This window comes from Neoarius graeffei, chromosome 12 (genome assembly GCF_027579695.1).
Source record: "Neoarius graeffei isolate fNeoGra1 chromosome 12, fNeoGra1.pri, whole genome shotgun sequence".
In the NCBI taxonomy this organism is placed as follows: Eukaryota; Metazoa; Chordata; class Actinopteri; order Siluriformes; family Ariidae; genus Neoarius; species Neoarius graeffei.
This window is the reverse complement of record NC_083580.1, coordinates 2,259,198-2,281,651: the sequence shown is the minus strand read 5'-3', so window position 1 is coordinate 2,281,651 and position 22,454 is coordinate 2,259,198. Positions and strand designations below refer to the sequence as shown.

At 47.2% G+C, this 22,454-nt stretch overlaps 1 protein-coding gene across 2 annotated transcripts in view; it reads left to right on the top strand.

The window, feature by feature from the left end:
* The window catches only part of nedd4l (NEDD4 like E3 ubiquitin protein ligase), a 79,959-nt gene that overhangs the window by 13,465 nt on the left and 44,040 nt on the right, over window positions 1–22,454 (top strand). For both annotated transcript variants that reach the window (XM_060935335.1, XM_060935334.1), the window contains exons 3-5: window positions 7,261–7,342; window positions 19,696–19,734; window positions 19,972–20,025. In XM_060935335.1, the coding sequence (XP_060791318.1) occupies window positions 7,261–7,342; window positions 19,696–19,734; window positions 19,972–20,025 (175 nt within the window). The remainder of the gene's footprint in view (window positions 1–7,260; window positions 7,343–19,695; window positions 19,735–19,971; window positions 20,026–22,454) is intronic.

The following is a 22,454-nucleotide window of genomic DNA, read 5'->3' as shown; positions in this document are numbered from 1 at the left end:
GAGGGAGGGGCTGGTGCGATTTTTGCGGCGAGCGAGCGAGGGGCTGGTGCGATTTTTGCGGCGAGCGAGCGAGGGGCTGGTGCGATTTTTGCGGCGAGCGAGGGGCTGGTGCGATTTTTGCGGCGAGCGAGGGAGGGGCTGGTGCGATTTTTGCGGCGAGCGAGCGAGGGGCTGGTGCGATTTTTGCGGCGAGCGAGGGGCTGGTGCGATTTTTGCGGCGAGCGAGGGAGGGGCTGGTGCGATTTTTGCGGCGAGCGAGCGAGGGGCTGGTGCGATTTTTGCGGCGAGCGAGCGAGGGGCTGGTGCGATTTTTGCGGCGAGCGAGCGAGGGGCTGGTGCGATTTTTGCGGCGAGCGAGCGAGGGGCTGGTGCGATTTTTGCGGCGAGCGAGCGAGGGGCTGGTGCGATTTTTGCGGCGAGCGAGCGAGGGGCTGGTGCGATTTTTGCGGCGAGCGAGCGAGGGGCTGGTGCGATTTTTGCGGCGAGCGAGGGAGGGGCTGGTGCGATTTTTGCGGCGAGCGAGGGAGGGGCTGGTGCGATTTTTGCGGCGAGCGAGGGAGGGGCTGGTGCGATTTTTGCGGCGAGCGAGGGAGGGGCTGGTGCGATTTTTGCGGCGAGCGAGGGGCTGGTGCGATTTTTGCGGCGAGCGAGCGAGGGGCTGGTGCGATTTTTGCGGCGAGCGAGCGAGGGGCTGGTGCGATTTTTGTGGCGAGGGAGCGAGGGGCTGGTGCGATTTTTGCGGCGAGGGAGCGAGGGGCTGGTGCGATTTTTGCGGCGAGGGAGCGAGGGGCTGGTGCGATTTTTGCGGCGAGCGAGCGAGGGGCTGGTGCGATTTTTGCGGCGAGCGAGCGAGGGGCTGGTGCGATTTTTTGCGGCGAGCGAGCGAGGGGCTGGTGCGATTTTTTGCGGCGAGCGAGCGAGGGGCTGGTGCGATTTTTTGCGGCGAGCGAGCGAGGGGCTGGTGCGATTTTTTGCGGCGAGCGAGCGAGGGGCTGGTGCGATTTTTTGCGGCGAGCGAGCGAGGGGCTGGTGCGATTTTTTGCGGCGAGCGAGGGGCTGGTGCGATTTTTTGCGGCGAGCGAGCGAGGGGCTGGTGCGATTTTTTGCGGCGAGCGAGCGAGGGGCTGGTGCGATTTTTTGCGGCGAGCGAGCGAGGGGCTGGTGCGATTTTTTGCGGCGAGCGAGCGAGGGGCTGGTGCGATTTTTTGCGGCGAGCGAGCGAGGGGCTGGTGCGATTTTTTGCGGCGAGCGAGCGAGGGGCTGGTGCGGGTTTTTTTTTTTTTTTTTTTGCGGCGGGCAAGCGAGCGAGGGGCTGGTGCGATTTTTTGCGGCGGGCGAGCGAGCGAGGGGCTGGTGCGATATTTTTTTTGCGGCGAGGGGCTGGTGCGATGAGTGCCAAAATATTATCAAGCTCACGTGTTTGTGCCTTATCGTCCGTTGTGCTGTTTTACTTTAAATCTTTGCGCAATGTAAAAAAAAAACTGAATAAAAACGTAAATGCAGGAACGTTTAAATTGGACAAAATGGACGTAACTCCGCTACATTACACCACATCATCGTTCACCATTGATGAGTTTACTATCACAGCACCTCACTGAGTGTTTTATTCCAAACATATAAACGTCATGTTCCAGTCTCTTAATGACTGTTGGAGTTTTTCTAGTGATGTTTCTATCACGTGTAAATGGTTTTGTTGTGTGACTCTGGCGTTAAAATCCTGCAGTGGCTGTTATTTTTATCCCCTACATGAGATCACACCTCCATCTGGTTATGTAACGTAACGTCTCTGCTCTTAAACCAGTGGAACCGTGGGCTGCTTCCGTGATTGAGTACCGGCCGCAGTGGAACAGTGATTGTGTGCGCGCACCTCTGATCTGATCAGCCAATCGTGTGGCCGCAGTACAGTGTATGAACTCTTACAGATTCAGGTCAAGAGCTTCAGTTAATGTTCACAGAAAACGTCAGAATGAAGAAAGTGCGACCTGTGTGACTTTGATTGTGGGATGGATGTTGGTGCCAGATGGGCCGATCGGAGGAGTTTCGATCCTGCTGAACGGAGATTTTCACACAGCGGTGTTTAGAGCAGTGTTTCTCAGCTGGTGGGTCGCAACCCGAATGTGGATCATGGGCCCTTTAAGATTGGGTTGTGGACTGCTGATGGAAAAAAGAAACGCTGCTAAATGCAAATGATGAAACATGGAAAAATATGACAACAAAGCAAATGTCAAGGTGTTTCAAAAAAGTTAATAATAGGTTTAATTTAAAAAAAAAAAAGCTCCCTGTAACCAGTGAAAAATTCAGTCATGTGACGTGAGCCGTCCAATAAAATTCTAACAGTTTTGGCGCTAATTCATCTGTAAACAGTTTGTGCTAACAGCGATAAACAGGGTGAAATTCCCTCTTCCTGTAAAAGGTGTGTGGTTTTGCAGTCCACAATGTGCAGCGAGTTACAGAAAGCATGAAGCCATCAAAATTCATCAAGTATTTCGGGACAAAACACTCGAGCCATAAAGGCAAACCTTTTGAAAAGAAAGTAATGGAATCTGGAAAAATCGTGATCGTCAGTGGGACTATAAATCATGGCTTTGAGAGAAGACAGGACGTGTCCCAGGACATACAGCAGCAGAAGAGAACGCGTATGAAGGCGAGTGATGCTGCTGCTGCTGATGCACTCAAACTAAACGAATCGACAGGTGGATTTGTTCACGTCCTCTGACTCTGAAATCACATCCCCAGGTTCCCCACAGGTGGTGGTTTCAGCTCTGTTCCTGTTAAATCTCGTTATGTTTGTGTTTTATTTATGTATTTGTTGCCATGTTTGTTTGATTTGATTTGTTCGGGTAAATTGTACTTACTCAGGTTTACTGTATGCAGTGGTCTGTTTTCATAATTAATGTCACATTAATAATTAATGTTACACTTGATTAAGGATGTAGTAAACAGTAATCAGTAGTAAATGATTATTATCCAACTTTATTAGCTCTATCTAATGCCAGTGGATTTATTTATTATTATTATTATTATTATTATTATTATTATTATTATATCCACATTCACTGGATATGAGCAATCATGCGCTCTGATTGGCTACTCTACTACTAGGATATAAGCCCATATCCCATGAGTAGAGAAAAACAAAATGGTGGTGCGTGTTGCTGAACCAGCCGAGGACGAAATGAAAACTCCACTCAAAAACAAAATTTATCAAGTATTTAAGAGAAACAGAAATGGCTAAAAGTATATAGTTTTTCTCCCCAATATTTCCTGTTCCACACTCCAGCCCAGTCGATGGCGGTAATGCACCTTTAAGTTGGTTTTCCAACCACCAAAAAACCCTGAAGAAGAAGAAGACCCCCAGAAATACAAAAAAAGCAACAAAACATGGAATGAAAGTATTTGATAGTAAGAACGTATTTTCTTTTTCAAGAATTATCATCATTGCATTTTTTCACAAATTGCTCCTGTCATTTTGTCGAAATGATTTTGTCGGACATTTTGTATAAAGTTTTTCTCATCTCGTTATCTGTAGCCGCTTTATCCTGTTCTACAGGGTCGCAGGCGAGCTGGATCCTATCCCAGCTGACTACGGGCGAAAGGCGGGGTTCACCCTGGACAAGTCGCCAGGTCATCACAGGGCTGACACATAGACACAGACAACCATTCACACTCACATTCACACCTACGCTCAATTTAGAGTCACCAGTTAACCTAACCTGCATGTCTTTGGACTGTGGGGGAAACCGGAGCACCCGGAGGAAACCCACGCGGACACGGGGAGAACATGCAAACTCCACACAGAAAGGCCCTCGCCGGCCACGGGGCTCGAACCCGGACCTTCTTGCTGTGAGGCGACAGCACTAACCACTACACCACCGTGCTGCCCATAAAAATACTTTGTTTCTGAAAATCCGGAGAATGTGGATAGATTAAAACAGTTATTCCACTCAGTCTCGTCGTACACGGATTATAGACAATTCTGTGCTACGTGCCTCGTTGCCTATCGGCTCATGTACAACTCGAGTTCATGGAATAACTGTTAAATAGTATTTTATAACATTTTAATATGCGTTTATTTGTTTACTTCCATATGATAAACAGCTTTAGTGTTGATGGTGTTGGGCTGCGACTTGATTCCCAACATTTAAGCTGTGGGTCCTGAAACAAAACCAGCTGAGAAGTGCAGCTCTAGAGTTTACACAGAATGGTGCGAAAAACTAAAAACACTGAGTGGGTGGAAACAAACACCTTGTTTATAAGAGAAATCAAAGGAATGGAAAAACAGAGCCGGAAAATGACTCACGAGCAGAGTCTGGAATCGCAAACGAGCGAATCGCAATTGAATTAGAATCATTAAGTCAGAAACAGGATCAGAATCAGTGATTCATATATAATTGGCACACAGCCAGCTAATGAGTCAAACGAGCAGCCCAGCGCGGAGGCCCTCTGAGACGAGGTACGGCGAGCACTGCCTGCCTGTGTGTGTGAGAGCCAGACGAGGACTCCTGCACTGTAAGAAAATGCCAAATAATACCAAAACAGAGCAGCGATCTTAAAAAGGCCGTCTCCATGGTAATGAGGAGAGGAAAGGATAAATCGTGCTGCTTTAATGACTGAGATGGCAAAAAATTCCAAAGCAGGCGGTTTTATGATTTTATTATTTCAGGAGCGAATAGAAAACGGGTTGCGTTCATTCCCTGCATACTTTCATATATTTGTATTTTTCTTTCTTTACTCATTCCTTCACACACAACCCCAAAACCACACGTCACTTCAGGACACGGTGCAATGTTTAGTTTTTCTGAGTCTCCGAACAGTTCAGCTCTCAGAGAATGAGAGAATGGCGTGATGTTTAATTAAAGATGTTTTCGATAAGCAGAACCTCGATCCAGGGTCAACGCTGACACGATGAAGGGATGACGAGGCGAGGAATCCTGCGCTGTCAGAAAATGCCAAATAATTTTTTTAAAAAGTGGGGGGAAATGTGCAAATAAATAATTCATTTTTTATTTTGACTTTTGATTATTTTATCTGTGCAAAGTCGCCCGTCTGGCGCGGTGTACTGCATCGTCCTTGTCTCCGTCTGCTCATCCTTTTGCTTGTTACTCCTGCACTTCTTGTTTACGACCCCGCCCTGTTGTCCGTTCTGAAAGATAATCAGGCTTTCAGGAGAGACGTGAAATGTTTTCCGTGACATTGTTCCGAGAGGAGAAAAGGAGGATTAGAGGACTGTGAGCGCAGCAGAGCATCAGCTTAATCACTTAATCCTAAAGCTTACTGTAAACAACCAATTAACATCTGAATGAACTGGAATTATTCACTGAGGTCTTTCCGGAGGAGCCTGAGCAACACACATACACACACACACACACACACACACACACCTACAGTACAGAACAAGAAAACGCTGCAGAACAAAAGCTTTTCATTTACACAACTTCTTCAATATTTCCACTTTAAATAAATAAATATTTGGATTTGTTCTTTGCTCAGATCATCATGGTTTTATAATAAAAATAAAATATACATGACCCCCATGATGCTGGACTGTATGTAGATTTATATATTCTGTTTATTATTCGTATTTATTATATTTTTTGATACTACTACTCCTGGTTTTTTTTTTCCATATTAAAAAAAAAAATTGTCTACACTTATACAACAAAGCTGTGCAATATATCAAATCACACCAGTATTGTGATCTTTTATCTCACAATATATTTTTCTGATATCACAATGTCGTGTTTTTTAACTTTTTATTTATTTATCTATTTTATTTATTTTTAAAATAATGGATTAAAACTTTTATGGAAAAAGGGAAATGAAGCAGCAGCATAATTTTATTAAAGTCTCTTTCATTTGACTCGACTCAAGCAAAAAGTGTTTTTTCTGCTTTGCTTTTATACATTTACTCGATTTAAAGGTAAAACTATCATTATGAAACCAGAGCAGCTTTACAGAGCTGTACCATTTATACAAAACTGTACCTGATGGAGTAAACGGAAGTTTTAACCGCCTTAGACACGTCTTGTGAAAAATGAAATCTGATCATCACTGAGCGGTGAGGCTCGGCAAGATCGGATCATATTTTTTGGTCATAAAGTTTCACCGTTTCCTCACACAAGCTGCTGCACTGAAGGTGTGTTTACAGTAAATGACCGTTATAGTTATAACAAAATGTAGTTTTACTCGCGTTCAGACATGAACAGGCCAAGAGAGCAGGAGCGAAGTCACCTGACATCACCTCGACTGAATTACAATCAGAATCATCTGAAATAAAACAGCAGGAAAAAGAAATTGGGGCGTTTCAGAACCGGGGGAGGAACCCTGTATGGGGTGGTGGTGTATTCAATTCACCGCACATAATAAAGAGAAAAACAAGAAGGGGGGAAAAAAGATGGCATTAAGGCGACTTCCTGTAAAGAACGTTTAGAGCATGATCAGTTGCACGTCAGATTTTTTTCAGCATGATATTTATACTGTTTATTAAATAGCTAAACTCTGCATACTTACGGGTGTGTTATTAACACTATATTTAACAGTTATTCCACGAAATTGAGTCGTACATGAGCTAATACCCAGCGAGGAATGTAGCACTGAGGTGTCTATAATCCATGTACTATGAGTGGAATAACTGGGTTTTTTTGTTTGTTTTTTTTCTGTCTACATTCACTGGATTTTGAGAAACGGAGCATTTTTGTTTTTTGCAAATTTGATCAATAAAAACTTTATACAAAACATCCAACAGAATCATTTCTGCTTAGAATGTAAACAAACCAGCGAAATGATGAGCAATTTGTGAAAGAGGCGATGATGATAATTCTTGAAAAATAAAGATATGTTCTTACCATCAAATACTTTCACTCCATAAGTTGTAGCTTTTTTTTTGAGGTGGAAGAGTGGTTTTCGAGTAGTTTTTATTTCATCCTCGGTTGGTTCAGCAACACGCTCCGCCATTTTGTTTTTCTCTACTCGCAGTATACGAGCTGATATCCTAGTCGTAGAGTAGCCAATCAGAGTGCACGATTGCTCATATCCAGTGAATATGGATAGAATAACAACACTTAACCCCTCACTTAGGGCTTTAAACAGCTCCAGGGTTTCACTGTAACAGTGTCCTCGGATTGTACCGGGGTTTTCCTGATCCTTCCTCATTTGTATATTTACATGTGTATGTTTTAATTATTCAGACAGAAACGAATATGATTCAGTGTGTGAATGATGTAATTACATTCTCTCTCGCGCTCTCTGTCCCCCCCACAGTGACCCTTACGTCAAACTCTCTCTGTACGTCGCTGATGAAAACCGCGAGCTCGCCTTAGTCCAGACGAAAACCATCAAAAAGGTAAAGTTTATAAACTTTCTAATGCGCTCAGATGATACTCCAGGGCTCCAGCGTAGCAACGGACAAGTACGAGTTCAGCTTTTGAATTTATTCTTTTGGATGTTTTTATGTGTTATTTTACAACATGTTCAGGACACAGGAGTTCATGCTTTGTGGTTTCTCAGTAATATGACAAGCTGGGCTGGATTTTTTTTTTTTTTTTTGGGTGTGTGTTTTTTTGGGGTTTTTTTTGTGCAAGTTTGTTCTCAGCAGATTGGAAACAGGTCGACACAAACTTAACACGTGCTCTCTGGATTTCATACACAATGTGTAACAATAAGAAGGAGGGGAAGAACTCCTCCACATGCACACCCCAGGTCGTATATTGACAGACTGGAAGAACCTGAAAGACGCAGGTCCGCTATAGATCCTGTTTTTGCAAATTTTTTAAATCGCATACTTTTTTAACAAGTCAGGATCTGTAGAAGATGTTTTAGATTCTACATTACACAGCTGTGTGAGAGAGTGAGTGTGTGAGAGAGTGTGTGTGTGAGAGAGACGTTAAATACAGTGGTGCTTGAAAGTTTGTGAACCCTTTAGAATTTTCTATATTTCTGCATAAATATGACCTAAAACATCATATTTTTACACAAGTCCTAAAAGTAAATAAAGAGAACCCAGTTAAACAAATGAGACAAAAATATTATACTTGGTCATTTATTTATTGAGGAAAATGATCCAATATTACATATCTGTGAGAGGCAAAAGTATGTGAACCTCTAGGATTAGCAGTTAATTTGAAGGTGAAATTAGAGTCAGGTGTTTTCAATCAATGGGATGACAATCAGGTGTGAGTGGGCACCCTGTTTTATTTAAAGAACAGGGATCTATCAAAGTCTGATCTTCACAACACATGTTTGTGGATGTGTATCATGGCACGAACAAAGGAGATTTCTGAGGACCTCAGAAAAAGCGTTGTTGATGCTCATCAGGCTGGAAAAGGTTACAAAACCATCTCTAAAGAGTTTGGACTCCACCAATCCACAGTCAGACAGATTGTGTACAAATGGAGGAAATTCAAGACCATTGTTACCCTCCCCAGGAGTGGTCGACAAACAAAGATCACTCCAAGAGCAAGGCGTGCAATAGTCGGCGAAGTCACAAAGGACCCCAGGGTAACTTCTAAGCAACTGAAGGCCTCTCTCACATTGGCTAATGTTAATGTTCATGAGTCCACCATCAGGAGAACACTGAACAACAATGGTGTGCATGGCAGGGTTGCAAGGAGAAAGCCACTGCTCTCCAAAAAGAACATTGCTGCTCGCCTTCAGTTTGCTAAAGATCATGTGGGCAAGCCAGACGGCTATTGGAAAAATGTTTTGTGGACGGATGAGACCAAAATAGAACTTTTTGGTTTAAATGAGAAGTGTTATGTTTGGAGAAAGGAAAGCACTGCATTCCAGCATAAGAACCTTATCCCATCTGTGAAACATGGTGGTGGTAGTATCATGGTTTGGGCCTGTTTTGCTGCATCTGGGCCAGGATGGCTTGCCATCATTGGTGGAACAATGAATTCTGAATTATACCAGTGAATTCTAAAGGAAAATGTCAGGACATCTGTCCATGAACTGAATCTCAAGAGAAGGTGGGTCATGCAGCAAGACAACGACCCTAAGCACACAAGTCGTTCTACCAAAGAATGGTTAAAGAAGAATAAAGTGAATGTTTTGGAATGGCCAAGTCAAAGTCCTGACCTTAATCCAATGGAAATGTTGTGGAAGGACCTGAAGCGAGCAGTTCATGTGAGGAAACCCACCAACATCCCAGAGTTGAAGCTGTTCTGTACGGAGGAACGGGCTAAAATTCCTCCAAGCCGGTGTGCAGGACTGATCAACAGTTACCGCAAACGTTTAGTTGCAGTTATTGCTGCACAAGGGGGTCACACCAGATACTGAAAGCAAAGGGTCACATACTTTTGCCACTCACAGATATGTAATATTGGATCATTTTCCTCAATAAATAAATGACCAAGTATAATATTTTTGTCTCATTTGTTTAACTGGATTCTCTTTATCTACTTTTAGGACTTGTGTGAAAATCTGATGTTGTTTTAGGTCATATTTATGCAGAAATATAGAAAATTCCAAAGGGTTCACAAACTTTCAAGCACCACTGTAGCTATAAATCGGAGCAGAAGGAAATGTTTCCATGGTGCTCTTCGAGCTCTCACTCATCTTCCTCCCCCTCCTCTTCATGGCTGAATAAGAAAGAGGAGAAAAATGTGGTGCTTAGCGACGACTCGGCGACACATCAGCGCCATACAGATGTGGGATCTCACAGTGAGAGACTGACGACCAGAAACACATCTGCGCCGAGTGTGGAGATGGTGGAGAATCTCAGTATGTGTGCATTTAGATTTTTCAACCCCCAGCCAGATTTCTGCATAAACAGGACCTGCTGCCTCGCCCATGAGGTTACACTTCAGTTAAAGGGGCGACCCCGCTTTCCCACGATCCAGTTCGGTGTTTTGAAATCACTCAGCTGTTACTCTGTGCAGCAAAACCTCCGTGGATTTGCCGTTAGTGATCCCTCCGAAACCCATCTCCAGGCTTTTCTTCATGTACATTGAGACTTTGAACAAAACACACCTGGTGTTTTCTTTCCTTCGTAGCCGCGCGTGAGACATCGGAGTCCGGTTCGGGTCCGTTACATTACAGCAGAATAATCACGTGAAAACAGAACAGCTTCATGGAAAGAATTTAAAATAGAACTACTTGGACAAAACATCTTCGATTTGAAGTTACAGTTTAAGATCCATGATCCGGGATGTCGCAAAATTGTTGCAGATTATTTTGGGAATATCGCCATCATCGAAAATGGTGACTTGCAACTTGGAGCAGAGGATTCTAGGAAGCGGAACTGTCCCTTTTTAAGATTGTTTTTATAGACTTTTGAGTACATTTGGGGAAAATATGAGATGCAATACTACTTTTTTCTTTCAAACAAATGTATCAGCATATCAGTTATTAGCAAATGAACGCTCCGATGTGCTTACCTCACTTCCCGGGAATTCTGCAGTTAGGATTGCACAGAGATCAGGATCAGATATGTAGTGGAGTAAAGAAATAAAAGAATTGAAGATAATGCAACAACAACAAACAAGCGAGTTGAGTCACACTTTGCTTCAGGTCATTGTCATACTTGTGTTGTTTTAAATCGAGAGCTCAGTACTTGTGAAAGCTGCTGTCAAGTCCCAGCGAGTCGATCCCTGGTGTCGCTGATCTGGAGCTCACTCCAACCAAACCCCGGTGCCATCCGGATTGTGCGTGAAAGCTCTCCGCTGTCAGAACCACATGCTGCATAACGTGATCCGTTTAACTTCATGTTACTTTCTGTTTCAGCGTTGGTGATGGAACAGAAAGTGTTGCTATGGAGACGGAACACTGTATTGATTGATTTATTATAAAACTGGATTTTCACCAGAATGGAGTGCTTCATTAGATCAGCTTGCATCAACTATCTTGCGTGACTAATACATCTTCTACCGATATGAGATCAGATCGTTGTTCAGAAATATTCGTCCGCAGCGACGTGTCGTGGGTCCAGAGAGCGCAGTTCTGTTCTTCACTGCCTGGGCTTTTAGTACCAAAGGAAGAAAATAAAAAACCCAGCAAATCTGAACCAAGTGCCTGCTGTTTTGCAAACCTGCATGCGAGCCTCAGTTCAGAAGGAATTCTTCAGTGTGAAAATCAATGGTTATACACTACCGTTCAAAAGTTTGGGGTCACCCAGACAATTTTGTGTTTTCCATGAAAAGTCACACTTTTATTTCCCACCATAAGTTGTAAAATGAATAGAAAATATAGTCGAGACATTTTTCTGGCCATTTTGAGCATTTAATCGACCCCACAAATGTGATGCTCCAGAAACTCGATCTGCTCAAAGGAAGGTCAGTTTTATAGCTTCTCTAAAGAGCTCAAATGTTTTCAGCTGCGCTAACATGATTGTACAAGGGTTTTCTAATCATCCATTAGCCTTCTGAGGCAATGAGCAAACACATTGTACCATTAGAACACTGGAGTGAGAGTTGCTGGAAATGGGCCTCTGGAGATATTGCACCAAAAACCAGACATTTGCAGCTAGAATAGTCATTTACCACATTAGCAATGTATAGAGTGGATTTCTGATTAGTTTAAAGTGATCTTCATTGAAAAGAACAGTGCTTTTCTTTCAAAAATAAGGACATTTCAAAGTGACCCCAAACTTTTGAATGGTAGTGTAAGCTCCGCCCCGAACCCTGCCCAGAATCTGTCCTGGGAGTTAAATTGGGCCGAGTGTTGAAACAGTCCGAGTGCTCTGAAGTGCATGTACGAGACTTTAAACAGACCAGCAGGGGGCAAAATGTCACACAGTGTCTGAGAGACACACACACATGTATAACAATAATGAGCGCGCGCACACACTCCATAGCTGACCTGTTTTGAATTTGCGCATGAATGGAAACCAGATATTCTTAAACAGCATAACAGTTCTGCACAAGTCTTTCCACTTGTCTGGAAGTGTGTGTGTGTGTGTGTGTGTGTGTGTGTGTAATCTCAAACATTCTCTTAAAAAAAATCAATAAACAGTCTCCAGAGTGAGCGTTTAAAGCAAAATACTAATTGATGCTTTAATATTGAATTTGACCGAGTGTTTAACCCCCATCTCTCAGACCTGCTCCGCCCTGACACTTTATTACTTACACTTTAATTTTATAAAATAACTGGCCTTAATGTCATGCTGTTGTAGGAAAATAATCAGCGACGTGACTGTGTGTGATGAGGCGGAGTCACTTACAGCAGCACATTCCTGAGTGTTTATTCCTCTGTGACGTTTTGTATTTATTAAAGCGTGACACTTTGCACTCTATATCCTGGTGATGATGAAGCGCGTCGGTGAAACGTGTTGTTCGTCTTCTCACCCCCGCTACAGCAGCAATAAACTATAAACAGTCGTTCCGTCAGCAGGTGTGAATTCAGTCCCTCACTGCTGCCCCCTACGGAGCAGTGGGTGGAATGAATAACGAGGGAGCGGTTTCAGGAAGAGGTGACTGTAACCATGACAACAGAGTTAAATAACAGGTCCAATATTTATGCCTTGTGATTAGTTCTACTGATTATTTTAATTATACAGAAAGAGAGATTTAAAAAATAATATCTCTGTTAGAGGAAGCCGCCTTTATTTGTCATGTGCACACTCGAGCACAGTGAAATTTAACCTCTGCATTTAACCCATGTGAAGCAGTGAACACACACACACACACACACACACACACACACACACACGCCAAAAGCAGTGGGCAGCTATACTACAGCGCCCAGGGAGCAGCTGGGGGTTCGGTGCCTCGCTCAAGGGCACTTCAGCCCAAAACCACCCCCATGTTAACCTAACCTGCATGTCTTTGGACTGTGGGGGAAACCGGAGCACCCGGAGGAAACCCACGTGGACACGGGGAGAACATGCAAACTCCACACAGAAAGGCCCTCGCCGGCCACGGGGCTCGAACCCAGACCTTCTTGCTGTGAGGTGACAGCGCTAACCACTACACCACCATGCCACCCATTTGTTAATAACAAATCTCTCTCTCTCTCTCTCTCACTGTTTCACTGTTGTGCACTGTTGCTGTGTCTCTCTCTCTCGCTATCTGGCTGTCTCACTGTTACTTTGTCTTTCTCTCACTATCTGTGTCTCTCTCTCGCTGTCTGTCTGTCTGTGTGTGTGTGTCTCTCTCTTGCGCTGTCTGTGTTTCTCTCTTGCTGTCTGTCTGTGTGTGTGTCTCTCTCTCTCACGCTGTCTGTGTCTCTCTCATGCTGTCTGTGTGTGTCTGTCTCTCTCTCATGCACTGTCTGTGTCTCTCTCTCTCTTGCACTGTCTGTGTCTCTCCCTCTTGCGCTGTCTGTGTCTCTCTCTTGCGCTGTCTGTGTCTCTCTCTTGCGCTGTCTGTCTCTCTCTCTCTCGCGCGGTCTGTCTCTCTCTCTCTCGCGCGGTCTGTCTCTCTCTCTCTCTCGCGCGGTCTGTCTCTCTCTCGCGCGGTCTGTCTCTCTCTCTCGCGCGCGGTCTGTCTCTCTCTCTCTCGCGCGGTCTGTCTCTCTCTCGCGCGGTCTGTCTCTCTCTCTCTCGCGCGGTCTGTCTCTCTCTCTCGCGCGCGGTCTGTCTCTCTCTCTCTCGCGCGGTCTGTCTCTCTCTCTCTCTCTCGCGCGGTCTGTCTCTCTCTCTCTCTCTCGCGCGGTCTGTCTCTCTCTCTCTCTCTCGCGCGGTCTGTCTCTCTCTCTCTCTCTCGCGCGGTCTGTCTCTCTCTCTCTCGCGCGGTCTGTCTCTCTCTCGCGCGGTCTGTCTCTCTCTCGCGCGGTCTGTCTCTCTCTCTCTCGCGCGGTCTGTCTCTCTCTCTCTCGCGCGGTCTGTCTCTCTCTCGCGCGCGCGGTCTGTCTCTCTCTCTCGCGCGCGGTCTGTCTCTCTCTCTCGCGCGCGGTCTGTCTCTCTCTCTCGCGCGCGGTCTGTCTCTCTCTCTCGCGCGCGGTCTGTCTCTCTCTCTCGCGCGCGGTCTGTCTCTCTCTCTCTCGCGCGGTCTGTCTCTCTCTCTCTCTCGCGCGGTCTGTCTCTCTCTCTCTCGCGCGGTCTGTCTCTCTCTCTCTCTCGCGCGGTCTGTCTCTCTCTCTCTCGCGCGGTCTGTCTCTCTCTCTCTCGCGCGGTCTGTCTCTCTCTCTCTCGCGCGGTCTATCTCTCTCTCTCTCGCGCGGTCTGTCTCTCTCTCTCGCGCGCGGTCTGTCTGTGTGTGTGTGTCTCTCTCGCTCTCTGTCTGGGTGTGTGTGTCTCTCTCGCTCTCTGTCTGTCTGTCTGTCTCTCTCTCGCTGTCTGTCTCTCTCTCACTGTCTGTCTGTCTGTGTCTCTCTCTCTGTCTGTCTGTCTCTCTCTCTTGCTGTCTGTCTGTGTCTCTCTCTCTCTCTCGCTGTCTGTGTGTGTCTCTCTCTCTCGCTGTCTGTCTGTGCGTGTCTGTCTCTCTCGCTGTCTGTCTGTGCGTGTCTGTCTCTCTCGCTGTCTGTCTGTGCGTGTCTGTCTCTCTCGCTGTCTGTCTGTGCGTGTCTCCCTCTCTGTGTGTGCGTGTCTCCCTCTCTGTGTGTGTGCGTGTCTCGCTCTCTGTGTGTGTGCGTGTCTCGCTCTCTGTGTGTGCGTGTCTCTCTCGCTGTCTGTCTGCGCGTCTCCCTCTCGCTGTCTGTCTGCGCGTGTCTCCCTCTCGCTGTCTGTCTGCGCGTGTGTCTTCCTCTCGCTGTCTGTCTGTGTGTGTCTCTCTCTCTCTCTCTCTCGCTGTCTGTCTGCGCGTGTCTCCCTCTCGCTGTCTGTCTGCGGGTGTCACCCTCTCGCTGTCTGTCTGTGCGTGTGTCTTCCTCTCGCTGTCTGTCTGTGTGTGTCTCTCTCTCTCTCGCTGTCTGTGTGTGCGTGTCTCCCTCTCGCTGTCTGTGTGTGCGTGTCTCCCTCTCTGCGTGTGCGTGTCTCCCTCTCTGCGTGTGCGTGTCTCGCTCTCTGCGTGTGCGTGTCTCGCTCTCTGCGTGTGCGTGTCTCGCTCTCTGCGTGTGCGTGTCTCGCTGTCTGTCTGCGCGTGTCTCTCTCGCTGTCTGTCTGTGCGTGTCTCTCTCGCTGTCTGTCTGCGCGTGTCTCTCTCGCTGTCTGTCTGCGCGTGTCTCTCTCGCTGTCTGTCTGCGCGTGTCTCTCCCTCTCGCTGTCTGTCTGCGCGTGTCTCTCCCTCTCGCTGTCTCTGTGCGTGTCTTCCTCTCGCTGTCTGTCTGTGCGTGTCTCTCTCTCTCGCCGTCTGTCTGTGCGTGTCTCTCCCTCTCGCTGTCTGTCTGTGCATGTCTCCCTCTCGCTGTCTGTCTGTGCGTGTCTCTCCCTCTCGCTGTCTGTCTGTGCATGTCTCCCTCTCGCTGTCTGTCTGTGCGTGTCTCTCTCTCTCTCGCTGTCTGTCTGTGCGTGTCTCTCTCGCTGTCTGTCTGTGTCTCTCGCCGTCTGTCTGTGTCTCTCTCTCGCTGTCTGTCTGTGTCTCTCTCTCGCCGTCTGTCTGTGTCTCTCTCTCGCCGTCTGTCTGTGTCTCTCTCTCGCCGTCTGTCTGTGTCTCTCTCTCTCGCCGTCTGTCTGTGTCTCTCTCTCTCGCCGTCTGTCTGTGTCTCTCTCTCTCGCCGTCTGTCTGTGTCTCTCTCTCTCGCCGTCTGTCTGTGTCTCTCGCCGTCTGTCTGTGTCTCTCGCCGTCTGTCTGTGTCTCTCGCCGTCTGTCTCTCTCTCTCGCCGTCTGTCTCTCTCTCTCGCCGTCTGTCTGTGTCTCTCTCTCGCCGTCTGTCTGTGTCTCTCTCTCGCCGTCTGTCTGTGTCTCTCTCTCGCCGTCTGTCTGTGTCTCTCTCTCGCTGTCTGTCTGTGTCTCTCTCTCGCTGTCTGTCTGTGCTTGTCTCTCCCTCGCTGTCTGTCTGTGCTTGTCTCTCCCTCTCGCTGTCTGTCTGTGCATGTCTCTCCCTCTCGCTGTCTGTCTGTGTGTGTCTCCCTCTCTGTGCATGCGTCTCTCGCTCTCTGTGTGCGCGTCTTGCTCTCTGTGCGCATGTCTCTCTCTCGCTGTCTGTCTCTCTCTCTCGCTGTCTGTCTCTCTCTCTCGCTGTCTGTGTCTCTCCCTCTCTCTCTCGCTGTCTGTGTCTCTCCCTCTCTCTCGCTGTCTGTCTCTCCCTCTCTCTCGCTGTCTGTCTCTCCCTCTCTCTCTCGCTGTCTGTGTCTCTCCCTCTCTTTCTCGCTGTCTGTCTCTCCCTCTCTCTCTCGCTGTCTGTGTCTCTCCCTCTCTCTCTCGCTGTCTGTGTCTCTCCCTCTCTCTCTCGCTGTCTGTGTCTCTCCCTCTCTCTCTCGCTGTCTGTGTCTCTCCCTCTCTCTCTCGCTGTCTGTGTCTCTCCCTCTCTCTCTCGCTGTCTGTGTCTCTCCCTCTCTCTCTCGCTGTCTGTGTCTCTCCCTCTCTCTCTCGCTGTCTGTGTCTCTCCCTCTCTCTCTCGCTGTCTGTCTCTCCCTCTCTCTCTCTCTCGCTGTCTGTGTCTCTCCCTCTCTCTCTCGCTGTCTGTGTCTCTCCCTCTCTCTCTCGCTGTCTGTGTCTCTCCCTCTCTCTCTCGCTGTCTGTGTCTCTCCCTCTGTCTCTCGCTGTCTGTGTCTCTCCCTCTCTCTCTCGCTGTCTGTGTCTCTCCCTCTCTCTCTCGCTGTCTGTGTCTCTCCCTCTCTCTCTCGCTGTCTGTGTCTCTCCCTCTCTCTCTCGCTGTCTGTGTCTCTCCCTCTCTCTCTCGCTGTCTGTGTCTCTCCCTCTCTCTCTCGCTGTCTGTGTCTCTCCCTCTCTCTCTCGCTGTCTGTGTCTCTCCCTCTCTCTCTCGCTGTCTGTCTCTCCCTCTCTCTCTCGCTGTCTGTGTCTCTCCCTCTCTCTCTCGCTGTCTGTCTCTATCTCTCGCTGTCTGTCTCTCTCTCTCTCGCTGTCTGTGGCTCTCTCTCTCTCTCGCTGTCTGTGGCTCTCTCTCGCTGTCTCTCTCTCTCTCTCGCTGTCTGTGTCTCTCTCTCGCTGTCTCTCTATCTCGCTGTCTGTGTCTCTCTCTCGCTGTCTCTCTATCTCACTGTCTGTGTCTCTCTCTCGCTGTCTCTCTCTCTCGCTGTCTGTGTGTCTCTCTCTCTCGCTGTCTGTCTCTGTCTCTCTCTGTCTCTCTCGCTGTCTGTCTCTCTCGCTGTCTGTCTCTCTCGCTGTCTGTCTCTCTCGCTGTCTGTGTCTCTCCCTCTCTCTCTCGCTGTCTGTGTCTCTCTCTCTCGCTGTCTGTCTCTCCCTCTCTCTCTGTCTGTGTCTCTCCCTCTCTCTCTCGCTGTCTGTGTCTCTCCCTCTCTCTCTCGCTGTCTGTCTCTCTCTCTCGCTGTCTGTGGCTCTCTCTCTCTCTCGCTGTCTGTGGCTCTCTCTCTCTCTCGCTGTCTGTGGCTCTCTCTCGCTGTCTCTCTCTCTCTCGCTGTCTCTCTCTCTCTCGCTGTCTGTGTCTCTCTCTCGCTGTCTCTCTATCTCACTGTCTGTGTCTCTCTCTCGCTGTCTCTCTCTCTCGCTGTCTGTGTCTCTCTCTCTCTCTCGCTGTCTGTCTCTGTCTCTCTCGCTGTCTCTCTCTGTCTCTCTCGCTGTCTCTCTGTCTCACTGTCTGTCTCTCTCGCTGTCTGTGTCTCTCTCGCTGTCTGTCTCTCTTGCTGTCTGTCTCTCTCGCTGTCTGTGTCTCTCCCTCTCTCTCTCGCTGTCTGTGTCTCTCTCTCTCTCGCTGTCTGTGTCTCTCCCTCTCTCGCTGTCTGTCTCTCTCTCTCGCTGTCTGTGGCTCTCTCTCTCGCTGTCTGTAGCTCTCTCTCTCGCTGTCTGCGTGTGTCTCTCTCTCTCTCGCTGTCTGTGTCTCTCTCTCTCGCTGTCTGTGTCTCTCTCTCTCTCGCTGTCTGTGTCTCTCTCTCTCTCGCTGTCTGTGTCTCTCTCTCTCTCTTGCTGTCTGTGTCTCTCTCTTGCTGTCTGTGTCTCTCTCTTGCTGTCTGTGTCTCTCTCTCTCGCTGTCTGTCTCTCTCTCACTGTCTGTCTCTCTCTCGCTGTCTGTCTCTCTCTCTCGCTGTCTGTCTCATGCTGTCTGTCTGTGTCTCTCTCTTCCTCTCGCTGTCTGTCTGTCTCTCTCGCTGTCTGTCTGCGCGTCTCTCTCGCTGTCTGTCTCTCTCGCTGTCTGTCTGCGCGTCTCTCTCGCTGTCTGTCTCTCTCTCTCGCTGTCTGTGTCTCTCTCTCTCGCTGTCTGTGTCTCTCTCTCTCTCGCTGTCTGTGTCTCTCTCTCTCGCTGTCTGTGTCTCTCTCTCTCGCTGTCTGTGTCTCTCTCTCTCGCTGTCTGTGTCTCTCTCTCTCGCTGTCTGTGTCTCTCTCTCTCGCTGTCTGTGTCTCTCTCTCTCGCTGTCTGTGTCTCTCTCTCTCGCTGTCTGTGTCTCTCTCTCTCGCTGTCTGTGTCTCTCTCTCTCGCTGTCTGTGTCTCTCTCTCTCGCTGTCTGTCTCTCTCGCTGTCTCTCTCGCTGTCTGTCTCTCTCGCTGTCTCTCTCTCGCTGTCTCTCTCACTGTCTCTCTCTCTCGCTGTCTCTCTCACTGTCTCTCTCTCTCGCTGTCTGTGTCTCTCCCTCTCGCTGTCTGTGTCTCTCTCTCTCTCGCTGTCTGTGTCTCTCTCTCTCTCGCTGTCTGTGTCTCTCCCTCTCGCTGTCTGTGTCTCTCTCGCTGTCTGTTTCTCTCTCGCTGTCTGTGTCTCTCTCGCTGTCTGTTTCTCTCTCTCTTGCTGTCTGTGTCTCTCTCTCTCTCGCTGTCTGTCTCATGCTGTCTGTCTGTGTCTCTCTCTTCCTCTCGCTGTCTGTCTCTCTCGCTGTCTGTCTGCGCGTCTCTCTCGCTGTCTGTCTCTCTCGCTGTCTGTCTGCATCCCTCTTGCTGTGTGTCTCTCTCTCTCGCTGTCTCTCTCTCTCGCTGTCTCTCTCTCGCTGTCTCTCTCTCTCTCGCTGTGTCTCTCTCTCTCTCGCTGTGTCTCTCTCTCTCTCGCTGTGTCTCTCTCTCTCGCTGTCTGTGTCTGTCTGTCTCTTGCTGTCTGTGTCTCTCTCTCTCTCGCTGTCTGTGTCTCTCTCTCTCTCTCGCTGTCTGTCTCTCTCTCGCTGTCTGTCTCTCTCGCTGTCTGTCTCTCTCTCTCTCGCTGTCTGTCTCTCTCTCTCTCGCTGTCTGTGTCTCTGTCTCTCTCGCTGTCTGTGTCTCTCTCTCTCTCGCTGTCTGTGTCTCTCTCTCTCTCTCTGTCTGTGTCTCTCTCTCTCGCTGTCTGTGTCTCTCTCTCTCTCGCTGTCTGTCTCTCTCTCTCGCTGTCTGTCTCTCTCTCTCACTGTCTGTCTCTCTCTCTCTCTCGCTGTCTGTCTCTCTCTCTCTCGCTGTCTGTCTCTCTCTCTCGCTGTGTCTCTCTCTCTCTCTCTTGCTGTGTGTCTCTCTCTCTCTCGCTGTCTGTCTCTCTCTCTCTCGCTGTGTGTCTCTCGCTGTGTGTCTCTCTCTCTCGCTGTGTCTCTCTCTCTCACGCTGTGTGTCTCTCTCGCTGTCTCTCTCTCGCTCTCTCTCTCTCGCTGTGTGTCTCTCTCGCTGTCTCTCTCTCTCGCTCTCTCTCTCTCGCTGTGTGTCTCTCTCTCTCGCTGTCTCTCTCTCTCGCTGTCTGTCTGCGCGTCTCTCTCGCTGTCTGTCTGCGCTTCTCTCTCTCTTGGTGTGTGTGTGTGTGTGTGTGCGTGTGTGATTTATTAAATATGTGTGAATTAACATTGTCTATTTTCTCTTTCAGACTCTCAACCCCAAATGGAATGAGGAGTTTTATTTCAGAGTAAGTTTTTCTTCTTTTCTTTCTTTCTCCTTTGGCAGTCATTTCCCCTGAGTGGACTTTCACAGGAAATCTAAAACCTTCCTCTGTTTCTGCGCTGTGCAGGTGAAAATATCCTGCGCCGTCAATGCTGCTATTTATTTATTTATTTATTTATTTATGATATAACAACTGATCTAAAATAAATGAGTCTTGGATTCGGCTTTTTGGTGGTGAAGTGTGTGTGTGTTTCTCTCTCAGGTGTGTCCTCAGAACCATAGGCTCCTCTTCGAAGTGTTTGATGAGAACAGACTGGTGAGAAACTTTTCCTTTTCTGTAACACATTTCATCGTGAGAGCGATTACATCATCGGTGTGAGAATTAAAAAAGCATTCTCAGCACTCTTCATCGGCGGAGAGTCTCCTCCTCGTCAGCAGTGTTCAATTTGGTTAGAAGCGTTTGTGATGCTTCAGTGAGGAGGAGCGTTCCTCTCCACATGCTCTTTTTATGTTTTGGATGAACTTCAGGCTGAATGCAGCTCCACAGAGTCTCACACTGTTTTACTTATAGAACTGTAAAACCGTAACATTAGCATGTGCACAGTGAGGGATCAGAGCCCCCTAGTGCTGCTGTGTGTGTGTGTGTGTGTGTGTGTGTGTGTGTGTGTGTGTGTGTGTGTGTGTGTGTGTTTTCGTTCTCTGTAGCAAGGGTTCTCAGCCTTTTTGGCTTTAAGGCCCACGTGTTCATACTTATAACCAGTCGGGGCCCATTACAAAAGATCCCCAATTATTTTGGCTCATCTATTCTATTAGAATCTAATAATTTATTGTAAGGTGTATTAATGGGATGCAACATCACCCCCTGTTACAGATGGGAGCCCAGGAATTAAATAAATGCAGTAAAAACAAACTGTTTTTAATTGTAGGTATTGTATTTAAAACTGTATGGATGTGCCAGAAGCCAAACTCAGTCAAAAGGGATTAATGATCCAAAAGTGGAGTCTGGTCCATTAACACAAGAACTTATTGCCATGTTTGTGTTCAGCAAAGCAAGCAAGTTATTAAAACCAAGAATTGCACTCAAAAGAACTGGATATAGAAACCACTCGATGGGATTAGATCCTTACACGTTAACGAAGAAGGATTTTTCTGATTTGGAAAATTCTCCATCTGTTGAGTTCCCCAACATCTCAAACTACCTGGTGATGCAGACATTGTTCTACAACCCCAATTCCAAAAAAGTTGGGACAAAGTACAAATTGTAAATAAAAACGGAATGCAATAATTTACTAATCTCAAAAACTGATATTGTATTCACAATAGACCCCTTCGCATGTTTGTAAACAAACTGACCGTTGCCAGAATGCGCGTGCAGCCTGGACCCAGAAACAATGGCGCTGCCCATAGACCGGCATTATGAGCTGTCAGATTATGCAAAACAATTGTCGTTACAAGATCGAGAATGCTACATAAATAAGTTAACTCTAACAAGTGGACATCGCCTACCGGATCCGCATTTAATTAAAGAGTGGACGGACGATGTTAGTAAGTTCCCTGGTATACAATGGCCAGATATATACTCGTACCTTACTGACAAGACTTCAGTGTACACCCACGAAAAACTTCGTGCCTACAAGTCTTTAGACGCATATGATTGTTATGTGCAGGCATGTACAACTTGATTAACAATGGGACATTCATATTCATTTTGTTTTAATCAAATTATGCCAGTGATGTGATGGCAATGTGGCTTTAGCTACAACAGCAAATACCAACACTAAACAGCAATTTGCAGGAGGTGATGGCATGAAAGGAATGATAGTGTAAAGAGTGCAGCTAAGAGAAATCAGAGCTGCGTAAAAAGCGAGAGGCAGAGAGCAGAAATGAAAGTGAACGGGGCGGGAGCTAGGTTAGAGCAGTCAACGTAAGTTGGCATTTAGAGTGAGGGCACACAATTTTACCTTTCCATCCTTGCTTTAAAATTGTGATTTTCGGCATACACAAATAATGACGGCACAAAATCTGGACTGCTTGAGTCAAGCGAGACCTCTCCTACAAACAAAATTGCATGCAAAGCTAAGTTAACATGCTAACAATATTCATTACATTGTGTAACTATGACCCAGCTAATCAGACAAACGTTACCAAAGTATTTTGCTACATCAATAAACAAAGACTAGAAAGAATAAAAAAGAAAGATTTAATAAATAGCCTGATCTTACCTGTGATGAAGTGGGCGCTGCAAACCTGCACATTTTTGATGGTGCTCTCATCCCAGTCTACACGTTTGATGGCTTGTAGCCATAGACGTCGGCGATTTTTTTTTTTTTTTTTTTTTTTTTGGAATGGGTGAGATCCTGCTGGAATTCTGTACATTTTAACCCCATCACTGCTACGATTCTGACACCCGACAACACAACAACTAGGCATTTCTGAGTCTTTTTTGGGTCCAGGCTGCGCACGCAATTTCCGCTTACGTATGAATGACGTTTACTGCGAAGGGGTCTATAGAACATAGACAACATATCAAATGTCGAAAGTGAGCCATTTTGAAATTTCATGCCAAATACTGGCTCATTTGAAATTTCATGACAGCAACACATCTCAAAAAAGTTGGGACGGGGCAATAAGAGGCTGGAAAAGTTAAAGGGACAAAAAAGGAACAGCTGGAGGACCAAATTGCAACTCATTAGGTCAATTGGCAATAGGTCATTAACATGACTGGGTATAAAAGATTTTTGAGAT